The 12,416-nt window shown below is 47.0% G+C and overlaps 2 protein-coding genes across 4 annotated transcripts in view; one reads left to right on the plus strand and one right to left on the minus strand.

Moving 5' to 3' along the window:
• Positions 1-4,180, minus strand: part of ZDHHC13 (zDHHC palmitoyltransferase 13) — a 100,952-nt gene extending 96,772 nt beyond the window's left edge. For all 3 annotated transcript variants that reach the window (XM_077866229.1, XM_077866228.1, XM_077866227.1), the window contains exon 1: positions 4,066-4,180. In XM_077866229.1, coding sequence (XP_077722355.1) covers positions 4,066-4,092 — 27 coding nt within the window. In that variant the 5' untranslated portion in view covers positions 4,093-4,180. The remainder of the gene's footprint in view (positions 1-4,065) is intronic.
• A 6,677-nt stretch (positions 4,181-10,857) lies between these two features.
• MRGPRX2 (MAS related GPR family member X2) overlaps positions 10,858-12,416 on the plus strand; it is a 41,268-nt gene continuing 39,709 nt past the window's right edge. Inside the window, exon 1 of the mRNA XM_077867656.1 lies at positions 10,858-10,972. Coding sequence (XP_077723782.1) covers positions 10,858-10,972 — 115 coding nt within the window. The remainder of the gene's footprint in view (positions 10,973-12,416) is intronic.

The following is a 12,416-nucleotide window of genomic DNA, read 5'->3' on the forward strand; positions in this document are numbered from 1 at the left end:
ATAAGAGTTTTCATTAATCATTCGTTCAGAAAAAATGTAAAAAAACACCTGCTATATACCAATCACAACATGATCCCCAACTTACAATAGTTCAACTTAGGATTTTTCAACTTTATGATGGTGTGAAAATAATATGCATTCAGTAAAAGCTGTACTTCACATTTTGATTTTTTTCCAGGCCTAGTGATATGTTGTATGGCACTTGCAGTGCTTGTCAGAAGTGAGCTCCCACTCAGCCACACACTCACAAGAGTGAATAGCCAATACACTTGCAAGCACTGTGTACCCAGCGCAACCACTCTTTCACTTTCAAGACTGCATTCAGTAAATTACATGAGATATTCAACACTTTGTTATAAAATAGGCTTTGTGTTGGATAATTTTGCCCAGCTACAGGCTCAGGTTAGTGTTCTGAACACATTTAAGGTGAGCTAGGCTATGTTCAGTAGGTTAGGTGTATTAAATGTATTTTCAACTTAGGATGGGTTTATTGGATATAACCCCCTTGTAACTTGGCAAAGATCTGTAGGAGATGATTAGGGAATAAGACGCAATTCCTGCTGCAATCCGTTCATCCATTCATTCCTCAGATATTACTGAATGCCCTCTCTGCCAGGCGCTGCTCTAGACACAAGGATATGGCAGTGAACACAATAGGCAAGATTTCAAGAAAGAAACTTGTAGCTAGATGAATACCCTCCCTTACAGGGGAGAAAAAGATATTATGAAAATTATGTAAAAGAGATATGGATACATGTGTGGTGGTTCTTACAACAGAGTCCCTAAATTCTTTGATACTCTTCCATTGGGAAGAGAGGGTCTGTGTCCCTTGCTCTCAAATCTAAGCTCTGTGACTGTCTCACTAGTAAAATACGGCAAAAGTAAGGTGCCACCAGTTTGCAGGCCCAGCCTTAGAACCTGGCAGCTTCTTCCTCTGTCTCTTGAGATGTTCACTCTTAGAACCCAGCCACCAAGACATGCAGAGGCCCAGGCCACGTGTAGGTGTCCCTGCTCAAAATCAACATCAACTGCCAGAAATGTGAGTGAAGACGTCACCTGATGACACCAATCCCAGCTATGAAGTATCTCAACTTATGAGTCTTTCTAGAAAAAGGTCCAGACACAGTGGAGCAGAAACAAACCATCCCTGCTATACCCTGTCCAAATTCCTGACCCACACAGTCCATGAACGTGACAATGGCTGTTTCACACCACCATGTTTTGGGGTGGTTTTTTACATAGCAATAGAAAACTAGAACAATCTTTAAAAAAAAAAAAAGAAAGAAAGAAAAGAAAACTAGAACAATTTTAAGATATAAGGGATCATATATTTTTTCACATGGAGATATCATGAATCATATTATTTCTCTAAATATTAAATAAGGACTGTTAAAGTGGGCATTAATTGAAGACAAGCCCAAGATCTAAAAAAATCATATGCAAACTCTGATGAAGGTCACTGTCACGCCAGATCATCATGTAAAACAGAGATCCAACAGATAACTATTAAAATTTGTTGTGACATCAACAGAAGTACCAGAGCTCAGTTTCCAAGTTCATTCATTGGACAATTGTTTACAGAGTACCCACCAGTGCCAGGGATCGTTGTAGATGCTAGGCACACACAGCAGTCAACATAACTGATAAACATGACTGCCCTCATAGAACTCACATGCGGTGGAAGCAAAGACACAACAAATGAAATCAAGAAGTATGTTAAATGGTATTAAATGCTGAGGAGAAATATAAAACAAGAACAGAGACTAGGGAATGTTGCCAGTAGTGGCAACGATGAGGAGGGGTTGCGGCACTGAGGGGACATCTGCATCAAAGCCCTAAAGTGGTAGGGGAATAAGCCATGCGGGTATTTGAGGAAAAAGTACTCCAGACAGAATAGAAGGGTAGGTACAGAGTCTTGAGGCCAGTGTGGCTGGGGTTGATTAAGCAAGCAAGATAGTAGTTTAAAAACAAAAAAAACAACGAGGTCAGAGAGGAAACTGGGGGCCAGATGGCATAAGCAAATTCTAGCAATATCTAACACTGAAATCGGGAGAATCAAATCCAACCAGAGCAAGAATGTTTCTCTAACACCTGTAACAACACCTTGCAGAATGAATGAAATCTCGGCTCTATCACTCAGCAGCTGTTTGACTTTTAACAAAAGATTGATTTTTTGAGCCTCAGTTCCAATCTTTAAAACTAGAGTAACAGGGCAGCCCCGGTGGCTCTGGGGTTTAGCACCGCCTTCAGCCCAGGGCGTGATCCCAAAGTCCTGGGTTCGAGTCCTACATTGGGCTCCCTGCGTGGAGCCTACTTCTCCCTCTGCCTGTGTCTCTGCCTCTCTGTGTCTCTCATGAATAAATAAATAAAATCTTAAAAATTTTTTTAAAAACCAGAGTAACAATCTCTCCCCACCTCACAGTGATCAAGAAGAGGGAAATATTTTGCAAACTGTAGAGCACCATATACAGGTGAAATCTTTACTACTGCAAAACAATTATTATTATGATATTATTATTAACAACAATTATTATTAACAATGACTACTCTACATTGCCCCATTAATTTCAACCTCTGAATCATTCTCTTTCCTCCCTCCGTCATGAAACTGGGGCAGGGCTATCTTCCCTTCAGCACGAGGGAGTGGACCTTAAGTACTTGAAGGCTTTTGCAAACGAGTGGCAGTAATTAAGATACGCTAGTTATCAACTTTTCCTTGAGATTCTTTGAGGGGAAAAAAAAATGCGACAGAGTTTTCACGCGAAGATTCTACACCCTTTTGTAAAATCCAGTCAGCTTGCAAAGCTTTTTTTTTTTCCCCCTGTCAAAATGCAAGAATACCTAATATAAGAATGACTTAACAGATTCTCCGCTACTTTATTCTTTCTCTTGAACCTACATCAAATTGTTGAAAGGAGGACAGGAATGGGGGGAGCATGAGAAACACCCTAAGGATGGGAAAGACTTTTTTTTTTTTTTTTTTTTTTTTAAGAGGCCGACTCATCCAATCATCTCAAACTGCTTGGATCCCACTAGAGACAGAGCATCTACCACCTAACGCAGTCCAACTGGAGACAGCTTCGGTTTCCCCATCAGTGAAAAGGAAATAATATCTTTTTTTTTTTAAGGATTATATTTATTTATTCATGAGAGACACAGAGAGAGAGGCAGAGACACAGGCGGAGGGAGAAGCAGGCTCCTTGCAGGGAGCCCGACGTGGGAACTGATCCTGGGTCTCCAGGGTCACACCCTGGGCCGGAGGCAGGTGCTAACCCGCTGAGCCACCCAGGGATCCCTTAATACCATCTTCTTAAGGATGCTGCAGTCCCTCAATAAAATAATGCATGTAAAAGCATCTGGCATAAACTAAGCACTCACTGGATATTCTTCATTCATTCGACACATACGGAGTGAACAGCTACAACCACTCTGGGACCTGGAAAAGGGCCATAAGCCAAGAGGACCGCAACCTTTTCCCCTTGGAACGTCCTGTTACCTCCCTGGCCTCCTCCCCAGAAGGGCGTCCTGCGGGGGCTCCGCCGGCGGCCGGCACGCACCTGCCCCCGCCCCCCCCGCCAGCAGCCTCGGCTCGGCTCTCCGAAGGAGCACGCCCGGGGATGCGGGAACCCCGACAGACCTGGGCGGGGCGGAGCCGGGTGTCCAGGCAACTCCATCGAGGGGGAAAAAAAATATATAAAAAAATAAAGCAAGCAAGCAAGCCAGGGAACCGCACGGGTTCCAGGCCAAGGTCAATCAAGACGGGCTGGTCCAACTCAGGTGCGTCACGTGACGCGTCTCCCGGGAACGGCCGCGCCGCCCTCCCGAGCCCCGGGGCGAGCGGTCCCCGCCGGGCCCGGGTGCCGGCCGCCGAGGAGGTGGAGGGCCCGCGGGGCACCCACCCAGGGGCCCTCGCCCCGTCCTTCCGGCCGCCGCGGAGAGAACTCCCGCATCATTCCCGGAGGCCCCCGGCCAGGCCCCTCCGCCCCCGAGGCTCCCCCACCCCGGCCCCGGCCCCCTCTCCCGGCGGCCGCCGCCCCCCGCCGCCCAGCGCCCGGCCGCACTCACCTGCGAGCCCAGCCCCGGCCCCTCCATCTCGGCACCGGCGGCCGCCACCCGGGAAAGCGGAGGCAGCAGCCCGCCCGCCCGCCGGCCCGCGCCCGCCGCCGCCTCCACTACCGCTTCCTGCTCGCGGCCCCGCCCCCGCCGCGGTCGCGCCCCGGGCCCTCGGGAGAGCCAATCCCTGCCCTCCTCGAGGCTGGGGGCGGGGCTTGGCCGCCGAGGCTGCTGGGGGCCCGCGAGGCCGAGGCCCCGCCCCCAGGCCCGCCCCCAGGCCCGCCCCCAGGGGCGCCCGCGCGGCTGGGCGTGCACCTGTGCTCCGCGCCCCCGGCCCCAGCGCGGGTCCCTATCAGGCTGCGCTTCCACCGCCACCACCGCCTCCTGAGAGCAGATGCAGGCTTGGCTGCTCAACCGCTGGGTAGCCCGCGGAAGCCTCTTCTTCCTTTCCTCGTCTGTGAAACGGGGCAAAATAAGGATACGTACTTCGCGGATTGTCAGGATTAAATGAGAGAAAAGCGTGTAAAGCTCCTCAGCCAATGTTTGAATTGCAATAATGAGTCAGTAAATGTGAACTGTTAAAACAGGTGGGAGCACGTGGGTGGCTCAGTGGTTGAGCCCCTGCCTTCGGCTCAGGGCATGATCCTGGGGTCCTGGGATCGAGTCCCGCATTGGGCTCCCTGCATGGAGCCTGCTTCTTCCTCTGCCTATGCCTCTGCCTCTCTCTCTCTCTCTATGTCTTTCATAAATAAATAAATAAAATCTTAAAAAGAGAAAGAGAGAGTCCACAGACCTGGCCTCTCATCCTAACTTTGCCATCACGTACTATATGCATCAGAATAAATAAATAAATAAAATCTTTTAAAAAAATTGTCACTCTCCACTTTTGTGATCTTGAGTGAACCGTTTCACCATCTGGGCCTCTGTTTTTTTCATACAGAAGAGAAAATAACTGAATTTCATTGCTCAGGCTGGTGGAAGATTGGGCAAGAGCCCCCTACCTGCATTCCCTAGCACCTTTGTGGACTGCACTGAAGGAGCTGGCATCTACCGTCCAGCTCCCTGCGCTTGGGTAGCTCCAGTGGGGCCATGGGGCTCTCCTACCTCACACCCCAGAAAACACTGGAGTTTTCTAGCCAAGTGCTTAACACGGCCTTTGTAATTATTCCTTAATGTATCTGTTGCCAAACCGAACCAGATGAAGACCTTTAGGGGTTAAGCTGGAAAGGAACAGAAAACATTATGACTCCCTTATTCTATAAAAATACTTTTAATCACAAAATAAGTGTCTAGAAATCCAACAAAGTGCTAGGTTTTCCCACAATAAATACCATAATACAATATAATTATTAAAAAATTTTATCTTTATTACTCTTATTATAATTATAGTATCCCCTGCCTGTTGGGCCCGGCAGCCCTGAGTTACCCCCAAAGCCCAACCTCTTTGAGTTCATAGGCAAAAAGGACAAAAACCTTGATCTCTTGGAACACCCTCCTGCTATCTCCTGTAATATGCCCCACTGGCCCGTTTTGTTCTCTGGAACTACACCTGGCTTCTGGTGTGTATCTGCTCCACAGAGTAGTGTCCTTTGGGGTTCTGCAGAGAGCTATCACATATTTATCTTTCCACCCACCTTTCCCCCAGCCTAAACTAACAGCCTCAGTTCTTTGAAGGAGTAGGCAAGGATGTGGGAACAAGAGCTAAACCAGGGCCAGTTGGGGCAAAAGGGGGCACCCAGGCATCCATGTCTGAACTCTCAGGGCCCAGCACTGAGATTGGACAATGGTTAGTATAATTTTGTTGGGATTGGACAATGGGGTTGGACAATGGTTAGTATAATTTTGTTGATGGACGGACGGATGGTAAGTGTGTCATCAACTGCTATGACGTAAGGAAGGACAAATAGAAGTGTAAACAACTTCCTGTGAGAGCCAGAGCAGTGAGCAATTAATTTGGACCAGATAGGTTGGAGACATTAGGCAAGGCTTCAAAGAGGAGAAAGCCTTTGGGTACGGTCATTTTGCTTAACTAATTAAGAGCTGTGTTTATTGATCACCATGTATTGGTGCCTGGGACAGTGTTTTTGCATATATTGTGTCTAATACATGAAAGAAGTGTTCGTTTTCCCATCTCCCAGAAGAAAAAACTGACGTTCCCATTCAATATATCAACCTCAAGTCATGCAGCTGTAAGTGGTCGAGAGAGGATTCAAACCTCGGTCTCTCACAGCGAAGTGCTTTCACTGAAGTGGTTTGGTTTCACTTTCAAAGAGTGAATTAGAAGGTGTTTTGGAACTTGTGGGGCTCTTGAAGTCCGCTATTTCAGTGCTTCTGCACCGATATCCTAACACATGGGAAGATTCTGGAACAAATAAATGCTAACACTCTTTAGTAAGGCTCCTGCTCCCCTCTGCCCACTTGGTTCATACCTCCACTGAACCACTTCAGATTGGGATTAGTGTAGCCACAACTGATGGCTATTTGAAAGCAAACCCAGGGGGATCCCTGGGTGGCTCAGCAGTTTAGCGCCTGCCTTCGGCCCAGGGCGTGATTCTGGAGTCGAGTCCCACGTCGGGCTCCCTACATGGAGCCTGCTTCTCCCTCTGCCTGTGTCTCAAATAAATAAATAAATAAATAAATAAATAAATAAATAAATAAATAAATAAAATCTTAAAAAAAAAAAAAAATGAAAGCAAACCCAGGGGCACCTGGGTGGCTCAGTGGTTGAGTGTCTGCCTTCGGCCCAGGTCGTGATCCCAGGGTCCTGGGATCAAGTCCCACACCAGGCTCCTCACAGGGAATCTGCTTCTCCTTTTGCCTATGTCTGCCTCTCTCTGTGTCTCTCATAAATAAATAAATAAAATCTTTAAAAGAGAGGTAGAGAGAGATTCAGCAGACTTGGCCTCTCATCCTAACTTTGCCATCATGTACTATGTATCAGGCCTCTTAGGGCTGCCATAGCAAAGTACCACACATGACGGGGGAAGGGGCTAAACAACAGAAGTTTATTTTTTCCCAATTCTAGAAGGCAAAAGTCCAGGATCACAGTGTTACACTAACAGGACTGTTTCTCCTGAGGCCTCTCTCCTTGGCTGGTAGATAGCCATCTTCTCTCTGTGTCTTCTTCACAAGGTCTTCCCTCTGTATGTACCTGTGTTCTAATCCCGTCTTCTTATAAGGACAGGAGTCATATAGATTAAGACCCACACATATGACTGCTTTTTAATTTACTTGCCTCTTTAAAGACCCCCCTTTCAAATACTGACATTCTCAGCTACTGGGTGTTAAGACTCCAACATAGGAATGGGACAGGAAGACAAAATTCAGCCCCTAACTCTGTGTGACCCTGAGCAAATCACTTTCTTTCTCTCTCTATGACAGTTTCCTCATTTGTAAAATGAGGCTGAGCCTGGCTGCAGGAAACACTAACCTCAATGGTCCCTCTTAGTTTTGATCATGTAATTTCCCCCACTGAGACTAAGCACCACCTCTCCATTCCCCATAGCACCTTTTGGATCTCTTTTAGATGATACTAATACTCATTCTGCAACTGTAGATGGAGTTCTTACTATGGACCACACATCATTCAATATTGAGCAAGACTGAAAAGAAAAAAAAAAATGAGTCTCTGGTTTCCTGGGGCTTACTGTTCAGTAGCATTCACAGATTTTAATCAAATGGGCTCACAGATACTGATCAGCTCTGCAGCTCTTGGATAGATGTCCTTCCCTCTACTGGCCCCTGGATTCCTGGCGCACAGCCATCCTTATGCCCTCACCAGGCTCCTCAAGGCCTGGCACACTGAAAAGCTTGAAAAGAAGTGCTGTCCAAACAAATGAACAAATGAATGAACACAGCTAAAGTAACGGTTTACAAAAGGCAATCAAAGGTTCCACTTCATAAATCACTGTTAGAAGTGCTGGTTTCACAATGTTTAACAATTCTTGGCGATGAAGAAAAATTCCACATTAGGGTTTGCTAATCCCCACTGTCACACTATGGGTGGCAACTAACTTCATTCTGACTGAACTTCTGACTCTGGCCTCATTTCTTCTGTGACCTTAGAAGGGACAAAAGTATTTTTGGGGGGATCCCTGGGTGGCGCAGCGGTTTGGCGCCTGCCTTTGGCCCAGGGCGCGATCCTGGAGACCCGGGATCGAGTCCCCGTCAGGCTCCCGGTGCATGGAGCCTGTTTCTCCCTCTGCCTGTGTCTCTGCCCCTCTCTCTCTCTGTGTGTGTGTGTGTGACTCTCATAAAAAAAAGTGTTTTTTGGAACAGGGGCTTATGTTTGTAATTATTTCAAAGGCACTGTAGTGATCCTTTGGAATGTCACAAACCTCCACACATCTGTCAGCACAGAGCTTTTCACAGACACCAGTTAGAAAACCCTGGTGCTCACTGGTATCAAGCCAGCAGAGCTGGGCTGGGGATGAGTGCTCCCTGAGAACATTCGGGCAACAAATGTTTATTGACCTCCTACTATGTGCTAGGTACAGGCTAAAACACATGAGTACAGTGGCAAACAGCGGAGTCTCTGCTCTCCTGAAGGTCAAGTCTTTGGGGGAGGGCAAATACTGATAGAGCTAGATAAATCTTTTTTTAAAAAAGATTTTATTTATTTATTCATGAGAGACAGAAAGAGAGAGAGAGAGAGAGAGGCAGAGAGGCAGAAGGAGAAGCAGGCTCTATGCAGGGGCCTGACCTGACGTGGGACTTGATCCCGGGTCTCCAGGATCAGGCCCTGGGCTGAAGACAGCACTAAACCGCTGAGCCACTCAGGCTGCCCCCCCCCCCCACCTTTTTTTAAGAGAAAAAGTAGAGTCAAAAATCAGTGCTAACCAGGAAATAAAACGCAGGGACCCACCTTAGTCTGGGGAGATAGGGTTCTCCCTCTCTTTCCATAAATTCATAAAACTAGTTCAAGAAGACTTCCCCAACTTCCTCCATTTATAGATGGGGAAACTGAGGCTGAGAGAGGGAAATGATTTCTCCAGGACCATTCTACAAGTTAGTGGAGAAGATAGGATTAGGGCGACTCTTCTGACCCCGCCTCAAGGCTATCTCACCAGCCCTCAAGGAGCCTCAGTTTCTAACTGTAACCAACCTCACAGATTTTCAGGGCTGGGGCTTGCAGGATGGGGCAGGGATTGCTTAGAAGTCTGGCTTGGTCTCTTCTATGCATGAAAAGCTTCACAGTTAAAAAGTGAAAGTGACTTTCCCCCTTTATATAAAATAAAGGGGAAAAAACACCAAGATTTGGTAATAAGGTACTCTAAGTCAATATGGTCTGGCTCAGGAGACCATGGTGCACATCTTATATTTTACTTGCCACATTAACCAGATTCATGTGTGTGTGTGTGAAAAAAGAGAGAGAGAGAAGAGGTAAAGCAGGAAGTATTCCTACTACTTTTTCTTGGTTGCTATTTTGAGTCTTGGTCGCCTACTTGCAGTCACATATTTAAATATTTATTCCTATGGAAATTTTTCTGAATGTTTCCAAAGTGTGACAGCAACATTTGGGATTGGGTAATAAATCTACCTGACTTTAATATAGGTGTGGCAAGATTCGCCTCCGTACCTTCTCTATCCATCTATCATAGCTCTGTATTTATTGATTTATATACCCACATCCTTCTTAGTCTCCGTGCTCATAGAGAACACTTAAATATCACTTCCTCGGGGAGTCCTGGACCCCTAGATCAGGTTAGCACTCCCTGGAAATGCCCCCATAGCACCTGCAGTTTTTCTAACAGCACCCATGGAACATTATTGAATTCACATTTTGAACATCTATCTTCTCTGCACACCAGGAGCAGTCCTGTGAGCCCTGGTTCAGACATAGATGCATTCCAGTGGGTAGCGTGGTACCTGGCCCATGGGAACTCAGTTCAATATTCAGTTGTGGAATAACTTCTTATACTAATTAATTTTTATTTATATCCCTGGCACCTAGCACATTTCCTGACCTAGGCTAAGGGCTCAAAAAAATGTTGACTTGAGTTGAAGAATCCTATCTATGGCTTCATACAGTTCGCAAAACACGTCTGCTTTTACTTAGTTTGAGACTCATAACATCCTTGTGAAGTGAGCAGAGCAGGGATTAGCACTCCACTTTAATAGACTATGATTCAGGAAGCTTCAGCAATTGCCCCAGGGTGTCAGGTTTGAGACTGTGGAAGAGCCCAGGCCAAGAGCTTCGGGTGACAGGGGCAGGGCTGTCTCTCATGTGACAAGGCTGTGACCTTGGCAATACAGACACTGACAAGAAATAAGTTTGGAGACTAGGAACCATCTACAGGTTCAGGAACTTTCAAATTTCACACTGGTATTTTTTTCAGAAATATCTTCAAACTCCCCACCTACTTGGAGGAATCAAGGTGGGACATGGGTTTTAGAGGCTCATTTTTCATGTGCTCTTAAGCAAGAGACCTTACCACTTCGAGCCTACATGCTCTCATCTGTAAAATGGGACTAGTAAGAGAACCTACTTCATAGGATAGTTGTCTGGATTAAATGAAAGAATGTATGTAATGTACATACAATAAGTGCTCTGTAAATGTTGGTCAGCATTGGATACTAAGACAACTAGAAAAGCTGAGATCTTAGGGAAAACTCAGCCTTACCAATGATTATGATCTAATTCTGAAATGTTCATGACTTCACAGGAAATATAATGACCACAGTTCCACTGGTCAACATTTATTCCTTGTTCCGACAAGGACGTTGATTTATGACATTTTATAGGAGTAATTGTTCTTCCCTTTCCATCACCACCCTGCCCTACACACTAAACTATTGGCGTTGATGAGGAGAGCTGCATTCCCGTCAGCTGTGCCTTCACTAGAAGACAAGAAACCAGTTAAATCTGCTGTTAGCTGCTGCCCAGCGGGCTCCAATTATAGTGGCAGTGGTGTCCATGGTAACGGGCCAAGCTGGCTTGCTGTGGTGCAAGTTGTTCGAGGATATAGAAGAGACCATGGGAGGCCTAATTGGTTAACTGTCATCACAGTTTCTAAATGAAAGAATTCCACCCTGGGCTTTGGATGGATGGTGAATCCAGACAAAATCTGGATTTCCCAAGCTGAAGGCACTGAGGTCATTCCCCATCTGAGTTCCAGATGAATAGTTTATCAGCAGGGTAGTAGGTGAGATGGCAGGAGAGGTAGATCACTGAATAAAATGATAACATGAAATTCCCCCCATTCCCTTGAACCTTCTGTGGCTCCCGATTGCCTGTGGCAAAGTCCTTTGCAGACTTGGAGTTGAGCAGTGAGGCACCCTTAAGAACCAAGGTAGGCAAAAAAAAAAAAAAAAAAAACCAAAGTAGGCATGGTCACTAGTTTCTCTCTCTTGTCTCTATGCCTCTGGACATCTCTCCCTGTAGAGTGGGGTCCTCTGTGTACTCTGTACTCAGAACTCCTGCTTTCCCACCACTTCTGTTTATATGTGACATTGACTCCACCCCTGACTCTCTACAAGATCTTACAGACCCGGCACTTGCTACCTGCTTGTCACCGACTGGAAGAGCTCTCAAGGCCGGAATATACCCAAGGTGTGGAGGGGAGGGTACAGATCAGAAAAGAGAATCAAGACTGGTGACTAGGGATCCCTGGGTGGCGCAGCGGTTTGGCGCCTGCCTTTGGCCCAGGGCGTGATCCTGGAGACCCGGGATCGAGTCCCACATCGGGCTCCCGGTGCATGGAGCCTGCTTCTCCCTCTGCCTGAGTCTCTGCCTCTCTCTCTCTCTCTCTCTGTGACTATCATAAATAAAAAAAAAAAAAAAAAAAAAAGACTGGTGACTTGTATGCAGGACCTGCCATGCCCCCTGGCCACACTCGAATGCCGGAGAACCAGCGGCTAGAGACACTGAGCAATCTGCTCCAGAGCCAGAGCCAGTTGCTACGTGAGCTAGTGCTGCTGCCTGCTGGGGCGAACTCACTGAAGGCCCAGGGCCATCGTGCTGAGCTGGACCGGAAGCTGGCACAGGTAGAGGAAGCCATCGAGATCTTTTCTCGCCCCAAGGTTTTCGTGAAGATGGACGCCTGAGCCCTTTTATGGGGATAGTTATGGGGGTCCTCATCAGGGATCGCCGCACAGTTGCAAAGGGCAGGATCAGGCCCCATTGTAGAATGGAGTCTGAAGACAGGAGCTGTGGGGTGGGCAGTATCCCCGGAGCACTCTTCCCAACCACTGGTTGTAGAAGGGTCAGCCCAGCCCCTTAACCCCTTTGTCAAAATTAAACCTTTTGTACACAGTGGAAAAAAAAAAAAAAAGCCCAGGCCTCCAGCTGTGATCAGAGCTGGGTCACAGACCCACAGAAATCCTGAGGGAAGAGCCTGGCCCTTCCCTTGCTCGGCTTCCTC

Source organism: Canis aureus, chromosome 23 (genome assembly GCF_053574225.1).
Source record: "Canis aureus isolate CA01 chromosome 23, VMU_Caureus_v.1.0, whole genome shotgun sequence".
NCBI lineage: Eukaryota > Metazoa > Chordata > Mammalia > Carnivora > Canidae > Canis > Canis aureus.